Below are 17,442 nucleotides of genomic sequence, written 5' to 3'. Positions count from 1 at the left end.
AATAGCGCTTGGAGGGCGCTATGCCAAAACATTTAACAGCGATCTCTATTTAGTGTTTGGATCTGTCTGACAAAATCATGTAGATAGATATATTGGCAAGTAAACTTGCAGATAAAACGGGTATATCAGTCTATCTTGGTTATGATAAATACAGATTATCAAACGAAAACCTAACTCTATCGGAAAGAAATGCGACTTGTTTGAGAAAAAATGAAAATGAAAGCAATATTATGAGTTAATAGTGACTTTTTGTTGCCCCTTCACACATTATATGCAGACACCGTAAAATATTTAACATATATATATATATATATATATATATATATATATATATATATATATATATATATATATATATATATATATATATATATATATAATTTTGTGCTTCTAGCAATTACTTTAGAATTTACAGCGTGGCACACTAACTATGCCATACATACCCAGTATATTAAAAGTATTTTAAAGCAAACAAAGCCATGCCGCACATTGCGAACTCAGAATGAGACACTCCGCCCTGGTTCTAGAAGAAGGGTTCGTTTTTTTATATGGAATACGTGACTATAAAGTCATAGTTTGTCTACCGACTGCAGAGTGCAATGCCTGACAATTGCTGATAATAATTTGAATGGGAATTCCATGTGAAGATTTGACAATGTAATTGATTGACATTATCCGAAATTTCTAAGTTATTTTGATTTTAAATATCGAAACCTATTGATGTTAACATACTTTTCTTCATGGTGCAGCGAAGTTTGATTGGTATCCAAGCTACATTTTGTTATAGGGTATCAACGACTATTTTGTTGCCTTTTTAGCGTTCCATACTACGCGCCTCTTGATATGTGTACGAGACCATATTAGAAATGGAGGAGACTCAATCCCATCTCATCGGTCTTACTCCGATCTAAGGCATATCGAAGAAATAAAACAGCTCTACCTAGTTTGAGGTATTTTGCAGTACCCATTTTCATTCCCCCAGACCCTTCTTAGCTTAGAATTTGCTGTGTCATATTCATAGTATCTAATGGTAGTCTAATGCCTGGTAATGGTCTAACCGTATCTTGCACTGACTGTAAGTTACTAATTATGCGAAAGATAAGAACAGGCCTATACTGTATGTCTATAATTCGAACCTGTGTGTTTGTGTCTGTTTTCAGAAAACAAAGATAACACAATGAACAGCAATTAGGCCTAGCCCAACCAGTGATGTACCCTACTGTATTTATTAACACTGCAACAGCACATTGAGTGGTCTCAGCTAGTATGTGTCCACCACTTTGCATTTTTCTATTTTTTTTTATTTATAATTATCACTTGTCCAAAATATATGGTGTAGTTCTGTCACAATTATGTAATTCTCAGGTCATTTAAACTAAAAGCGATAATGTAATTTAGGGCATTCTTCCTTACTTAGTACATGTATGCATCCTATCGGCATCCAGCACAAAGTGTTTGTATACAATATTTTCCATCAATGCATGTTTCACAATCATTAGTTAGGTTTCTATGTACTATCAGTTCTTGTTTACAAATATAGGGTAACACAACTTGCCCAATCAGCTTGGCAAGTCACAGTCAGAGAATAAATTTAGGGTTAAAATTTTGTACAGCATTTTGAAGTGTAATACTGGATAAATTATTCCCTGACAGCCAAGTCACAGTTGGCCCAATTTTGGTTACAGAGTCACAATTAACTTCTTGAGAGTTTGAGATGTACTTGTTCTGTAACTTTACGATCAGTTCTGTAACAATGACTCAAGGAATGTTAATGAACATTATCATACTACCACATATATATGATAAGCCTGTAAATATCAATTGTGAAAAGATCAGAACATACAAAAGAAATTTTGGGGGTTCATTTCAGGCTATATCTAAGTTAAAGTGCAATTCTTCTTCTCATTGTGAAGTTGGGCTGCACAAGATTTATGCATCATTCATGATGTTGTTTTGAAGAAAAATTACCCATTATTATCTGTAATAAATGTCTTTATAACAGATATAAATTGAAGAAAGCCTCATAACTTGCCAAATCATTCAGATTAGATATATTCAGATTTGTTTGTTATTTACTAACATGTGTCAACTGATACTCAAACAGTAACTTCTTCACCTTGGTGCACTGTTAAAAAATAGATTGACAAATTTACATATATACATGTATAATGTCTTAATTCTTTGGATGATTACAATAGTTTTCATTTCAATATTTTAACATATGGCATGAATGATTCTTCTCCTCTCCATATTTACTTTCAGTTTATGTCATATATTTCCACTCTGAAGTCTTATTTGTACATAGGATTGATAAAATGAGATGAAAATTAGTACAGTTTACAGGTCAGTATCATTATCATATATATGATACCACTCAATACATTGTCTGCTTCTAAGTGATGATATTATTATATACAATAAGGTGTACCAATTCTTTGTACTTCACAGATACTTGAATTGTTCAGTTTGAAGTTATCCGTGGTTATCGTCAAAGTGGAAACATGGATTATGAAGAAGAAACAGAGGAAGTCAGTTCCTTCTCCATGACTGGATTTCTATTTGGTAACATCGACAAAGCAGGAAAACCAGACAACGACATACTGGATGATGTTAGTAGTCCTTCCAAACTTTTTTAACTTTTCTTTCTTTCTTCATTTGCTTGGCAGACTTTTTATTACCTTTCAGCATAAACATGTGCCAATGTTTTACTGCACATCAATGATTATCACTTTTTATTGGGCCCCATTTCTCAGTACATTTCATTTCTTTTGTCTCTGTGATTTTGATTATATTTTGCGACCCTTACTTTGTAATTTTCTCTAATCCTTATATATAATGCTCTTTGTGTTTGGTATGGAAAACAACTTTGGTGGCAGAATTTGTCATGGGGATCTGCATCAGCCAAATGTACTGACATATCTTGTGCCAGCCTCTTTAAAGGCATTGAAGACTCGCCCCAAACCGTGTGCGAAAAAGTTAACTTTCTGTTGCTTGCAAGTGACATTTTGTTCGTGTCCCTCAAAATGCAGACAATAATGAAACGCGATACCTTAATTGTTATCTTTAGCTGGACCTGAGATGTCCATCGCTGTATCGTTTGTATACTGTGCTGTGGGTATTGACCGCAGCTGTATGTACTGACTACATGTACACTAGTGTCTAATTACCGACGGTAGCAAGCTCTGTGTGTATTTTCTGGGATCGATGGTGGTGTTTAACACTTCTGTCACACCTCATTCGAAACTAGGTCAAATTACCGGCATTAGACGTTTCTTTTTGCGCGAGTCTTCACACCCTTTAATGTTTCCTCATATTGAACAGGAATCTAAGAGACATTTGATGGAGTTGGGTGCCCTGAGTGGTCTAAGCAGTTTAGCCAGTGAGATAGCAGATAGCAAGTTGGAAGAAGAAGAACGACAGGCTGAGGATTGTGCATCTGCCTATGACTTTGGTCAGTACTGTACTAGGCTTTTGTAGCTATGAGTAAAAATTGCTTGTTGGGATTATTATTTCCAGTTTTTTTTTCTCTGTTATAAACATGTATGGAAGATTTCCCCCCTACCCCCCCCCCCCCTATTTGCTGTATAGTACATTGGTAGGCCCTCAGTTAAGTTTGATACTCAGTGGTATACTTTACATGAACTGTAACAGCTTACTTTGTCATAATGAGCCACAGTAAATTTCTGTACTAATGTTTGCATTTTAACGTTCGAAGCGATCCAGTGTGCATAAATGTGTGGTCAATGTCGCATTCTAAGAATACCAAATAAGCAAATATAATTAGAGCCACCATGACAAGATCGTCAGGTGGCTTCCAATATCAACATTTAAACTCAAATTTGAAATCTTTTTCAATTTTGGAAAGTCATTTCAGACAATTCTAGACAATTTACATTAAAATCTAGACAATTTAACGTTAAAATCTAACGTTTAAAAATTTTAACGTTAAAAAGACAAGGTGAAACCAGTGAAACCAGTGAAATCAGTCTCATTCACAGATGACCATTTGTTTTTGTTTCTGTTTTCTTCTCAGAAGAAGATAGTAAACCCGAGGACAAGGCTCCAGATGCTGTTGATTTCTCTGACATAAATGAACTTGCAGAGGAGGAAGAAAATGTTCGTAACATCATGTCTGGCTCTGTCGTGAGACAATCGGGTAAGTTACCTTTAACAACTTAGTACTTAAATGTCGTGCCCGTCATTGATATTAGAATGAGTTGATATCATTTCTAGCCTATTGACACTTTTTAAATAATGCTCCTTTGGGGCTCAATTGGGTGTCGACGTCGGCTCCTCGATGCCGGCCTAAATGTTGACGTAACCCGTAAGCGTTTTATATATCATTTTTCTTTCATACGAACGACAGCTTGGTGTTACTTTCAACACCACTTGACTTTCTGTTTTCCGATTATATTCCTGTTAAAGGTCTGTGCATTTCCATAAAATTAGTCTAGTCTCTTTAATCAACAAACTTGGGACATTGTATAGAGTCATTTCAAAACTTAAAAAGTGGTATTGAAATGCAACCTGAACTGAAAATCAGTGTTTTGTAACGTTCTCCAAGGTATGAAAATTAATTTTCTATGTTGATTCACCAGCCGATTCGGACGATGACTATGATGATGAGGACGACACAGACGTAAAGTCCAGCCAGGATTCTGAACTCATGCCACCCCCTCCTGCTCCTTCCTCACCTAAGGGACAGGATAAAGTCAAGGGTGACCTAAACAGCGGCAGTCCCCAACCCTCTAGGGGAACTAAGAGGGGTTTGGCAGAGGACCACACTGACACCTCAATATCAGCGCCGTTGTCTCACATTGCCCCCATTGTCTTGGATAGCCAGATCGGAGACTCGGCAAAAAAGAGAGCAAAGTGGAACGTCTCGAAACTTTTTCCAGAGTTCAAGACGGGAAAGGTACAGGCCTCTTACAGGTTTTGTGTTCTAGTGATTTGAAATCGTTGGTGATATGTGTTCCCAAAGTTCAGGTTTTGTCTAGTGATTTGAAATCGTTGGTGCTATGCGTTCCCAAAGTTCAGGTTTTGTCTAGTGATTTGAAATCGTTAGTGCTATGCGTTCCCAAAGTTTGTAAGGAATACAATGATTGTACTAGTTAACCGATATGACGACATCATTTTGGTGAAAATTTATGTCTCGGAAAATTTTGCTGTAGGTACAAAGTAAGCTGTTAGATCATCGTGCCATCATCAAAGAAATGCTACTGTCTACTATCTCTCACCATCAAAACTGTTACTTGAAGAGAAACTGCGTAGCCTAGTTTTGTAGCAATTATTTGGTGTTTTCAAGCGTCTTTCGAGTGTGACAGTCAGCACCTCTGAGTTTTCAAAGAACTTGGCTGGGATCAAGGTGGAATGATACAACAGTGTGAATGGTAACAATAACAAAGAAATATTTAAATGATTTCAGTTTGAGAGATGGCGGTCATATTTGATGGTTGATCACCCAGAGATCATGTTACCTGCTGTGTTGTTCTTCCCTTGTAGACAAGGATCTTAACTTCTTGAATGTGTTGTTGATTAACTTTATATCACCTTCAGATAATGCTACAGAATAGAGACAGCACGATTTAATCTGAATACTATATTCATTCATACCTCACTCAAAATCCTTGGCCCTTTGTGGTCAGCTGACTGTGCATTAACCTATGGATAATGCCTACTAATGGGGGGGGGTAGGGGGGTATTGCGCTATTGCTGGGTGCACTTGGCCCACGGCCTCGTCATCCCTTGCGTCATAATAATAATAAATTAAATTTATATAGCGCTTAATACAGCGTTTCAAAGCGCATTAGGAAAGAGACAAAGGAAACCAAGGCAAAAAAGAAACTAGGAATCAAACAGATATCTTTTAAGTCGTCTCTTGATGATACAAAGGGAGGGAGAGTCACGAACGTGAAATGGGAGTTCGTTCCAAAGAGACGGAGCAGCGACAGAAAAGGAACGATCGCCATAACAAGTGCGGGTACGTGGACCAGGAGATAATATCCCTGTTCATGCATTATCCTATGATAAACACGCTGTAGACTGTTGGTTAACCCCTCACTAGTCTACTTCTACTCTCTGCGTGGTATAACAGCCCTCTCTCTCCAATCCATTCCTCTCATCAGGTGCTTCGGTTCTACCGCCTGTTCGGCATCAACCCCAATCTTCTACCTCAGGTGTGGCGTGGAGCGAAGAAGAGGAAGAAGAGACAGCAACAGATCTCTCATCCGGAGGAACCATCTCAACCTCCTCCACCCACCAGGATCGATGGGTGGACCTACCTCTCGGCCCCCACCCCACCCCCTGAGGATTGTATGCCAGACGATGAGGTAAAGGGAGTACAAAGATATACCCTCACTTATGCAATTGGCATTTTACAAAACCCTTTTTTGGTTTGTCTTTCTCCTTTCGCTGCTTCTAAGAGGGAAGTCTGTACCGCAAAGAACGCAAGACTCGGCTACCATTCAATTAGTAAACGTTAAGTGTGTACCCTCTGCCAATCCCTCCACGAATAATTCGGTGTTTCCAATATATTCTGTAAATGTTTGTTTGTGCTTACCACTTGGAAGAAATCTTTAAGGTCGTGTGGAAAGAAGGTCAAAAAAAGTTTCCATGTACAAATGCATGGATTCCAAAAAAGTATTGTCAGTACGGAGCAAATTTATTGTAAAGTCAAGGTTTTATCGAATTATCGACATAAAAGAAAATGAGTCTTTTTTATTTTTTCTGGGCCTCATATTTCACAATTGTTAATTTCGAACCATTAGGCATCTTAAGTGTTCTCTTTGCACCTAGGGTTTTAGAAAAGGTGTTGTTGCTATTATCGTAATATTACGTGACAGTATTCTGTCTCTGATTATATGCCTTTTCTTGTTGTTGTACTTTCCACAGGTCTTGCATATGGCACCCATCGACTCCAAATCAGATAGATCTGGTGCAAACAGTGACCTCAATAAATCAAAACCAAAGATACCAGAGTGGCGGTATGGACCGGCCAGATATTGGTGGGATAAACTCGGCCTACCGGAAGACAGTGAAGATTTTGATTATGGGTTTGGAAAGGTGATCAATAGGGCTCTATTCAGTGTTTCAACAGAGCGCTCTTTCATATTGGTCCTAACGAGCAAGACCTGTACGGCTTAGTGTTCTCTGAATTAAAGTAAAACACGGCCCTGTGGGGGAAGCGCTCAGAAGCTGCGAACATGTCCCGTGAACTTGTATACTGACTTTTTCTCAAAAATTTTAAAATCAGTTTTCCAAAGGTTTCGTCTTCAATAAGCAGGAACGAAAATAGTATATGCTACTAGCTATCAACTCAGCCTGACAATTATCACGGGTAATAGATAGGACGGATATGAGATAGCGCCCTCTTGTTGCATATTCATCTTCTCACTGGTTTACATGATGACGCAAATCCCATAAAGACGAAGTCAGCATCTTTCAAGTTTGACTCAAAAAATGTTCACTTTTTTCTTTGATGTGTGATCGAAAAATTATCAAAATCATTTAGGTCAATTTCGGTGACTGTGGTTCTGTACATTTTAGGCAGAATTTGAGAAACATCCCCTTTGAAACATCAAAGTATGCTCGTCGATCAAAACTGTGACTGTTCCAAAATAGTGTTGATATCAGACCTTTTGATCACCGCACCCAACTGTGAGTGTTAATGGCACAAAGGTGGTGTTTAATTCCTCTATCTGTACAATCCCTCCTACTGTGAACATCTTTCGGTCAGTCTTTTGTTACTTTGCTACATTTCTTCGGACATCCAAAAATTGCTGTTCAAACGACCAAATATTACGACCGGGTTGTTCCTCAATAATAAAGATCCTTAACAAATTTGCCCTGATATAAAACAAATTTATTTAAAAAAAACATTTTTTTGTTTGTGATTACGTGGTAATCCAAGGATTTTAATTAAATATAGGAGAGAGGTAGGTGTTGGAGAAGCCTGAAGTGAAGAAGATTAGATTTCAGTGGAGAGTTATTCCATTAATCTAGCCCTGCAGCAAATATGGTTTGGTTATAAAACTAACTCACATTTCCCTCACATCTCAGAAAGGTGAAGAGAAAGAACAGGAGAAAGAGACTGAAGAGAAAGCCCCCCCTCTAACGGAGAATATGGAACCAATTCTAGAAGCGGAGCCAGAATGCTTTGATATGGTATCGCAGGTGGAATGGGAGAGGGATGTGGTCTGGGACCCAGAGGATGCCAAGGAGAAGCTCTTAGCCAGGCCACCCAGTGTGGCTGGATGGATCCCAACGCTAGCCAACAGGACCGCCGTGTCCTATTATGCACAGCAAGGTAAAACATTGTAGATTCCGCCATTGTTAACGTAGAGATTTAATCTGGGGATTTGACGATGGGATGTTGGTCTCATCGAAATTGTTTGAGGTCGCGGAAATGACAAGAATTATACAGACATTAAAAGCAGCTGGTTAGGCCATTATGAAATATTCAGTCACCTTTTTTATTGAGGAATGTTGTAAATCAGGGTAGTAAAACAAGAAGCAAATGTCATCTTGGAATCATTACAACTCTTCATGTTGACGACCATGAAGAGCTCATGAAAATTAAAAATCATTTTGAAAACCTGGACTGGAAAAGTCATGAGCTTGCCAAAACATGCCAGAGGAATATTCCGAAGATATTTAGCACCATCTGACCTATAATATAGATTAAACAGTCTGTGGTTTTATCTGTGATGAGTATTTGTATGCATTCCTATGACAAGAATTCAAACGGGGGCCGTAAAAATCGTCAATGAATTTGATGACCTTATCACAGGTCATTCTTGTAAATGTAAGAATCCCTAGCCAGGCAATTCTTAAAATGTTACAATGAATCGCTGCATGCTTTTGACAGGTCGGAAGGACATGGCCTTTCTCGGACAAAACTTTACCAACAATTCCACTCTGAAAGTGGTAGGACCATCCCTAAAACCCACCAAGGAGTTCACCAAGAAGTCTGCCAGGCACCAAGGTGAGTTCAAAGAAGATTTCATGATGGTTTAATAATGAAAGTAGCCATTCATAATTTCAGAAATTGCAATGAAGTTTGTATGTCATTTAATATCATTACTGATTGTTAATAGACTTCCCACTAGAGTCTTATAGAAAGCTATCAAAGTGAAGGGGCCAACCCCCCTCCCCCCTCCCCTCTCCCCCCCCAATATGGTGGTAGTTTTGTGGATGCAATTGCGGTCTTAATGGGACATTGAAAATTTTGAATAGTTTGTGTTGCAATTTCTACTTTTTAGCAGTTCAAAGTTTCAAAACCTGACAATTTCGATTCAAATTGTTTCGTCAGCACTGTAGCATGTCACAGGTATGTATATTCAGGTGTGTATACAGATCAAGTCTAAGTTGGAGCCAGGAGGAAACAATCAAGAAACTGCCTGTTGGATCCTCACAATAATCTTTGATTTTAATTGCTTTTTTCTGTGTTTCAGTTGAATCCTGTACCTGGTACTCAATATTTCCGACCGACAATGAAGAACTGGTCTACGGCGACTGGGAGAGCAAGATTATCTGGGATCATGAGGTTTGTTTCAACAAGGTTTCAAAGATGAATGCAAAAGTTGCTAAAGTGTTCTTTAATAATAATAATAATAAATTAGATTTATAAAGCGCCTTACAATGTAAAATAAACTCAAGGCGCTGTACATATAATCTAAATCTAATAAAAATCTAATAAAAAAGCAACAAGGGGTTTCTTTAAGGGTTGCCTCCACTTTCCCCCTTGCCCCACTCACCACATGCCTTCCCCCTCCCACCACCTACCCCCCTATGACTCCCTCTCTATATATATGATGCAGGTAGGTTGCGATTCATTTTCACGATACTATACTCTAATATCTATCTGTCTGTCTGTGTATCAATCTGTCTGTCTATCTATCTGTCTGTCTATATATCATCCAGGGCAAGAGTCTAAGGAGTAAATTTTGGTGAAATGGAGGGTGGTTACTGTAGATGCAATATGATGCCATGGTTTGAAACTTTTAACACAATCTGGTGAAGAATTGTTGACTGTTTAGGTTGTACTATACATATGTGTTCTACATCTATGTACTGTTCACTGGGAACTTTTTGTAATATTTTGTCTTACCAAAGGGGGACTGGAGGGGAAGGGGGGAGGGATGGGAAGGATGGGGAGGGAAGGAGGAGACTGAAGCACGATGAAAATCAACTTTCATGTTGAATGAGCTGCTTAGGGTAACCATTAATGAATGTCGTCATGTAGCAAAAACAAAACAGACGTCTTTCACCTTTAGCTTTCAATTAATGACTTTTGTTTTTCCCTGGTCAGTGTAGGGGGTGTGCCTTTCATTGTACAATACCTCTGGTTCAGTTATTTTTGTGCTCTATTGTAGAAGATCTCTCATCCTCTGTCTTAAGAGGGTGTCCAGTCTGGCCGGACAATCTGGCCGGATAACGAAACATTGATCTGGTTCCGTTTCCGGCCGGATCTACAAAAAATATCCGCCCGGACTTTTTTTTTTTATATCTGCCGAGAATTATCTCTTGAGAAGATGTTGGAATTTGTGGGTCTTTTGGTTAGCTTATTCCAACAAGTGTGAACTTTGTTACGAAGGAATGTAAGCAATGATCATTAATCTAAATTTCCTTCTTGTACGAAATTCTGAGCATAGTTTCACAAGTTGAGGATAATGGAAGAGAAATTTTCTTCAGTTTCTATGATGGTTTCCTTGATTTCATTTCCTCTTGAAAAAAAAAATCTGGATTTTTATGAAGGATCCGGCCAAATCTGGTTTCGGATAGGATCCAACATTTTGTATCTGGTGCATACCTTCTCTTGTCTTAAACCATTTTACTTTGCTTTTCCTATAAACCTCTTGTCACCACTCCCTCATCCCTTGCAACTCACTTGCACCAGTGTGAAAATCATTCCACTTCAATTTCAATTGATCTCCAGCCATAATTTCAATCTTGTGCTCTTTCAACTAATTTTTTTCCCCCCCCAGAATATGGATAAAATACCCAAACCTTCGGTTCTAAGACTGGATCCAAACGATGAGAACATCATTCTGTCGATCCCAGAAGACAGCGATCCGCACAAGCAAGTCAGCAACGTGAAGGAGAAGAAAGAACCGAGACGGTCTCGTATCGTCTTAGATAAAGCCGGCGTAACCAAAGCAGATGACGAAAATGTTCGTAGTACGATTGTCTGTCCTCTTGTCCATTTCAAACCCAACTACTTGACAACTTGCCCCATTTTATAACAATTCCACATTGCTATGTTGTTTTTTTGTATTTTGGGGGGATGGGAATAACTTGTTAGATTTTGCTGAATGGTCACATATTTTTAAGTTTTGCATGACGGTACTTTGTGGTGTTTATATAAATCAGGTTATCAGTTCCATTGGGTTTATGGACATTAGAACCCCCATCCTATTACACTAACATCGCTTTGAATAGCTCTGTTTTAATGTCCTATGCATTTCTAAGAAATAAAGGTTGTGTTTGCATCGTAATAGCTTTCGTCTCACAAACAGACTCTTACCACGAACAGTATTTGTCAGATCGGTCTGTCTTTTGTGTTTAGGAAGCAGAAAGCGATGAAGATATGAACAAGGATCCTTTCAACATCTCCAACGATCAGCATTATTATCCCAAGAACGTCGGAGAGAACAAGCTCAGACCCAGCGTGTCAACGGACTTACAGGTAAATCGCAGAATCCAGATCTAGCTAGCTGGGCAGACAAACGGAATATCATTTCTAAATAACTATATGTTACTGTTCAAATTATGAAGTCGATATGTAAAAGTTAGATGGTCGTGATGTTTTCAATCCCGGTAAGACGTTCTTCAGCAGCTAACTGAAACGAAGACAGGCTAAGGACAAATTTAACAGAGACAGATAGACAGACAGACAGACAGACAGCTAAATTGGACGGACGGCAAAATGGGACAGCCAGAAAGTGAAAAATTTGTTAGATTAAAGGGAGAGGCGAAGAGAGTGTCAATGAGTTGAAAGGGCAAAAGAAATTTGTAATAGTGGTTAGAGTTTCATTCATTCAACCTCAAGCTGGGTCCTTCCCTTTTGTAGACTGTTTTTCTGTAATTCACATGATTATGCGGACCAAAGTATATTCAGAGCTCATTAAATACCTATAAACTTTGGTAACCATTCTGGAATCATTTTGTACAGTGCACCGTCTGTGAAATTTAAAGTAACCATTATTTCTTGGTTTTCCATGCATTGACATTAAATGATATTTCATAATCATAACATTTTCATAACTACATTAGTGCAAGACCTGTCAGCCTAGTTGTTTTTCTGGTATTTTTTCCCACTTCAGCATGCTACTCCAGCAGTTGAACTCAGGCAGCCATACTTTCCAACTCACATGGGGCCTATCAAGTTGAGACAATGGCACAGGCCCTCACTGAAGAGGTACAACTATGGCGCCTTATCCAACGCCGGTCCACACTCGGTCTTTCCTCTAGTGAGACGTATCAAATTGAAAGCCAAGGTAAGCCCAGGGACAAATTTATCTTTTTCGCATATTCATAAAAAATCTTTTGGCATCCCCTCAACGAACAAGAACACCAAGTGCCATGAGCTCTGGTCCTGAAGTTTCACCCAAAGTCTTTTGAATTGTGAAGTTATGAAAGATCCATCTAGGCTGCTATTGATGAAGACTCGGAGTGTAAACAGATACGTTTACAGATGTAAAACAATACTCTTGTTAGCAAGAATTATCAAAACGTGATGTTTACAATATGGAATATGATCATTATCATGTTTCTTACATAAAGTTAAAAGAGCTGTTTTTTATGGAATTCATAGAGTTTGTGAACTAATGCATAAAATTTGAAATGATTTGGATCTGGTCTCTATTGATCTTCTCTGAATGGAGCATTTCAGACTTTCTATATATATATATGAATGTCTTTGAAAACTATGATGGAAGAGATGTGGAAACATTCTGTGTGCTCAAATTGTTTGTGTTTTTTTTGGTGGGGAGGGGGGTGGGGGGAAGTGGGGTTCCACTGACTTATTAACACAAATATTCACACACAATATAATTTCTACCTTAATTAAGTCATCTTTTTAAAATGCCAAGAGACCAGGAGAGGCAAGCAATGTTCTCATTAAGACCACAGAGGACCTTATGTCCGGGTTGGTCGAAGTAATCCCTTGAGTATGTTTTTGTGTTTGGTTTATTCGCAATCAGCATTCAATTATTATTGTAAACGATCTCTTCACTTTCCGCAGCAAAGAGAACAAGAAAGGCAAGCCTCTGGCGGAGGAGAGATGTTCTTCATGAGGACCCCCGAGGACCTGTCTGGGATGGACGGAGACCTGGTATTGTTTGAATACTGCGAAGAGTATCCCCCACAAATCATGAACGTCGGCATGGCAACCAAAATCAGTAATTACTTCAAGAGGGTGAGCCTAACTCTTTTTTTCTTAGATAGCACTTCAAGTTTTGTCACAAAATAACACATGATGTTGTTACTTATAAATGCCACTCACTGTGTGTGTAATTATGCAGCACACAAGATGCAAAGCCAGGCAGACTATCTTTCTTTCATATATTGTGATCTTTCTTGCATTCAATTCTGTGGTGCATACTTAATACTACCTGTACAAACTGGAGGTATTAAAGAAGTAGCAGTACCTCTAGGGAAATAACAGCAGTGAAGTCATGCTAAGCCTAACCAGTGTTATCTCTCCACATATGTAGCTACTGCCCCGTAGATATCTTGCTTCTTGTATACTGTGGAGGAATGGAATTACAAACTGGATTGGTATCAACCTCCGTCACAAGTCTGGCAATGTTCTCATAGAATACAAAAAAATGACAAATCGTTGACTTAAAAGACGTCGTCGATTCGATATTCTCACTTTCACAGAAACCCGGCACTGACAGCAAACCACCGAGTTATGAATTTGGAGAGACGGTCTTTACCCACAATGCACCATTCCTGGGTAATCTATCTCCGGGGGAATCGCTCCAGGCGATGGAAAACAACCTGTTCCGAGCACCGATATTTCCACACAGATTGCCAAAGACAGATTTCCTCATCATACGTACGAGGCAAAAGTAAGTCTGGTGGCCCCTCGTCTCTTTAAACTCTGTCAGAATGTCGGAGGATTGTGTCGCAGGATACTAACGGTTCTCTACTGCAAACTTGTTATTTCTCTTACCGATAGCCCTGGCAGTCTTCTGTTTCAGCACATTGAGTAACTTCTATTTACCCCAATTTTAGTTACTTATCTTTCGTTTGTCAAAAGTGAAAGCTGCCACAGCAGAATTTTTGCAGCAAGATTGAATAAATAAAATATAAATAAAATATCAAGCAATGGAGAAGGGTGACCTCCACAGATCGGCAGTCTGCTGTGCCTATTGTGTGAAACTGTAGAGGACAAGAGATTATGTCCAAGGCAGCCTGGCTGTAGTCCTCAGTGCTTGACTTTTGAAACGAGCAAGTTTATATTGGAACCCCCTCCCCCCCTCCCCCCCAAAGAGGACATTATGTGTATTACAAGTCATAATTAAAAGAATACAAGCCTCTGTTATTTGTTTTTTCCATTTTACAAGGGATTGAGTTTAGAAAAGTCTCCCACAGGAATGATTCTTTGATGTTTTTTGTCCCATGTCAGGTATTTTGTTAGGAGCGTCGATACCATCATATGTGTTGGACAGGAATGCCCGTTGATGGAGGTCCCCGGACCAAACTCGAAGAGAGCTAACAATCACATCAGAGATTTCTTGCAGGTAAATATTATTGTCATAATTTGCAGAATTTTTTCTCTTTATTGATTTAGATGTTTAGAAATTTCTCAAAGCAAGTGGATGGGTGCTTCAAAGTCTATGTATCTAAGGTTAATGACAAATGTACATGTTTTATTCAGAATCTGTGCCCACTGGTGATGATACCTTGTGAAACTGTAAATCTTGATGAAAATAAAAATGGCTGAAAATGTTGTTTCTTAAAAATATATGACTGTGGATTTGGTAGAAATCTGAGATGTTATTAATGATGAGGTTTTCAAAGCAGATGCATTTGTCTTGTACACTGATTCATTTGTACACTGATTCATCCCTAGTCTTTATTGGTATGATTATATTGAAAGACAGTTCCCCTGTCCATATTCCGGCACATGGCAACTAGCCATTTTCTAGCAATAACCATATAAAATTGACACTTTTTTTGTTTTTGCAATATGACATTGCATAGTAATGGTAAGGTATTATTTACTTGTTAGTACAGAACTAACATCAATGACTTTAATTATACATCTACATGAATATTTGTGTTTTTTAATTCTAAATAAGACAAAACTGTTAGCTACTTATCCACTAAAGAGCCTGTGTAAGAGAATGTGTAAAAGTAAAAAGGCCTCATGTTTCGATCCTAGCAGGATCTTCTTCAGAGGCTGAATGACAAGTAACAGTAACAGAAGGGACAAATACACACACAAAATACAGACAGGTTAATGAGCATGGTGAACACAAAAGAGAAAGATGTAAAAGGATTTTTTTAATTTGTCAGTATTGACCATGTGGTAAGTTTTAAAGGTCAAAATATAAATAAAATAAAACTGTTAGCAATCTGCTTATCCACTAGAAATCCTGTGTAATAGAATGTGTAAAAGTAAGTTGGCCTGACGTTTCAATCCTAGCAGGATCTTCTTCAGAGGCTAAATGACAAGTAACAGTAACAGGGACAAAAACACGCACAGAATACAGACAGGTTAATGAGCACGGTGAACACAATGAGATAGATGTAATGGGATTAGTGGACAAGGGATGGTGGGAAGAAAGCAACAGGGGAAGAGGAGAGGTAGGAGATAAACAGTGGAGGGACAAAGAGAGGATTAAAGGAACGGGCTGGGGAATAAACTGGAGAAGGACAAAGACAGAAAGGTGTGGAGAAAAAAAAAGGGGGTGGAAGAAAGCTGTGAGAGGAGGAGTGATGTTTTTAAGTTTTAAAGGTGATGATTCACATTATATGAGCATCTTTCATCAGGTGTTCATCTACCGGATGTTCCTGAATAGTCCAGACAACCCTAGGAGAATCAAGATGGAGGATATTAAGAAAGCCTTCCCCACCCACTCTGAGAGCAGCATCCGGAAAAGGTTGAAACTCTGTGCTGACTTCAAGAGGACAGGTGAGAAGGAGGAGGAGGAATACTCTATTGATTCAATAAACACTGCATTGAAAATGATTTGTTTACTCTCTGAGTTTACAAATGAAATATTCAATGAACGAGTCTTGTATTAAAGAAATTTGTTCAGTAGGCTTGTATTTCTTCATTTCTTAAACTCTGAATAAAACTGTTGTGGAATTTTATATCACGTACACTTTTATCTGTAAAAAGTCTTGGAATTCATAGATCCCATTACTAAGCAGGTACTACTTTCTTTCCCTCTCTTCCAACCCTCCACACCCCACCCCTATCTCCCTGTCCCCTCATCCCTCCATCGTACCCCCAAAATTCCTTCTTGTAAGTGGTTTACACCTTCACATATCTATAATGGTCGTGTTGGATTCTTCATTTCCCCACATTTTAAAAATAAACTTACCCTTTGCCCCACCCCTCCTCCGGCTCCCACACACATATAAACTAGTCAATTCTTTTCAGTACAAATTTGCAATGCAATGTTTTAACATCTCTTCTTTAAAAGGTATGGACTCCAACTGGTGGGTCATCAAACCTGATTTCCGGTTACCGACTGAGGAGGAGATTAGGGCCATGGTGTCATCAGAACAATGCTGTGCCTACTATAGTATGTTAGCCTCTGAACAAAGACTAAAGGTAATATTAAACTAGTGAAGTGTATGTACAGTAAATATAAGGGTGGTGAAAGTACATGCATACTACCATAGTATGTTAGCCTCTGAACAAAGATTAAAACTAATATTAAACTAGTCAAGTGTAAATACAGGAAATATAAGAGTGGTGAAAATACATGCATACTACTATAGTATGTTAGCCTCTGAACAGAGATTAAAGGTAATATTAAACTAGTCAAGTGTAAATACAGGAAATATAAGGGTGGTGAAAGTACATGCATACTATCATAGTATTTTAGCCCCTGAACAAAGACTAAAGGTAATGAATAAGTCAAAATTGTGCCATCTGATCTGGTCGTGTTTTTGGTGTCAAGATTAAAAGCACTTGCTACCCACCGTGATGACTTAAAGATTATGAAACTACCATGAGCAAAGTTTACAAAAGTTGTGGTATAAATATAATTTTAATTCCTCAGTATCATCCTCAACGCCAACTTGGCTCGTCTACAAAGTGTCTTCTTGCCACCAGCCATACCCCAAACACAAAGTTTTATGGAGAAAGAGCCTTCATTTCTGCTGCACCTCATCTCTGGAACAATCTACCATCTTCAATTCGCAATGCACCATCGGTTGACTGTTTTAAGCGTCTCTTAAAAACTCATTTATTCC

General features: G+C 38.5%; 1 protein-coding gene across 1 annotated transcript in view; it reads left to right on the top strand.

Moving 5' to 3' along the window:
• Positions 1-835: 835 nt before the first annotated feature.
• Positions 836-17,442, top strand: part of LOC139979516 (transcription initiation factor TFIID subunit 1-like) — a 41,834-nt gene continuing 25,227 nt past the window's right edge. The window contains exons 1-18 of the mRNA XM_071990401.1: positions 836-950; positions 2,449-2,609; positions 3,322-3,451; positions 4,034-4,156; positions 4,599-4,915; positions 6,126-6,329; positions 6,892-7,062; positions 8,059-8,305; positions 8,867-8,983; positions 9,453-9,544; positions 10,986-11,171; positions 11,567-11,686; positions 12,324-12,497; positions 13,244-13,417; positions 13,885-14,075; positions 14,636-14,750; positions 16,006-16,147; positions 16,665-16,795. Of these exons, the coding sequence (XP_071846502.1) occupies positions 2,502-2,609; positions 3,322-3,451; positions 4,034-4,156; positions 4,599-4,915; positions 6,126-6,329; positions 6,892-7,062; positions 8,059-8,305; positions 8,867-8,983; positions 9,453-9,544; positions 10,986-11,171; positions 11,567-11,686; positions 12,324-12,497; positions 13,244-13,417; positions 13,885-14,075; positions 14,636-14,750; positions 16,006-16,147; positions 16,665-16,795 (2,742 nt within the window). The 5' untranslated portion in view covers positions 836-950; positions 2,449-2,501. The remainder of the gene's footprint in view (positions 951-2,448; positions 2,610-3,321; positions 3,452-4,033; positions 4,157-4,598; positions 4,916-6,125; positions 6,330-6,891; positions 7,063-8,058; positions 8,306-8,866; positions 8,984-9,452; positions 9,545-10,985; positions 11,172-11,566; positions 11,687-12,323; positions 12,498-13,243; positions 13,418-13,884; positions 14,076-14,635; positions 14,751-16,005; positions 16,148-16,664; positions 16,796-17,442) is intronic.

Source organism: Apostichopus japonicus, chromosome 14, assembly GCF_037975245.1.
Source record: "Apostichopus japonicus isolate 1M-3 chromosome 14, ASM3797524v1, whole genome shotgun sequence".
NCBI lineage: Eukaryota > Metazoa > Echinodermata > Holothuroidea > Aspidochirotida > Stichopodidae > Apostichopus > Apostichopus japonicus.
This window is presented reverse-complemented; position numbering and strand designations above follow the sequence as displayed.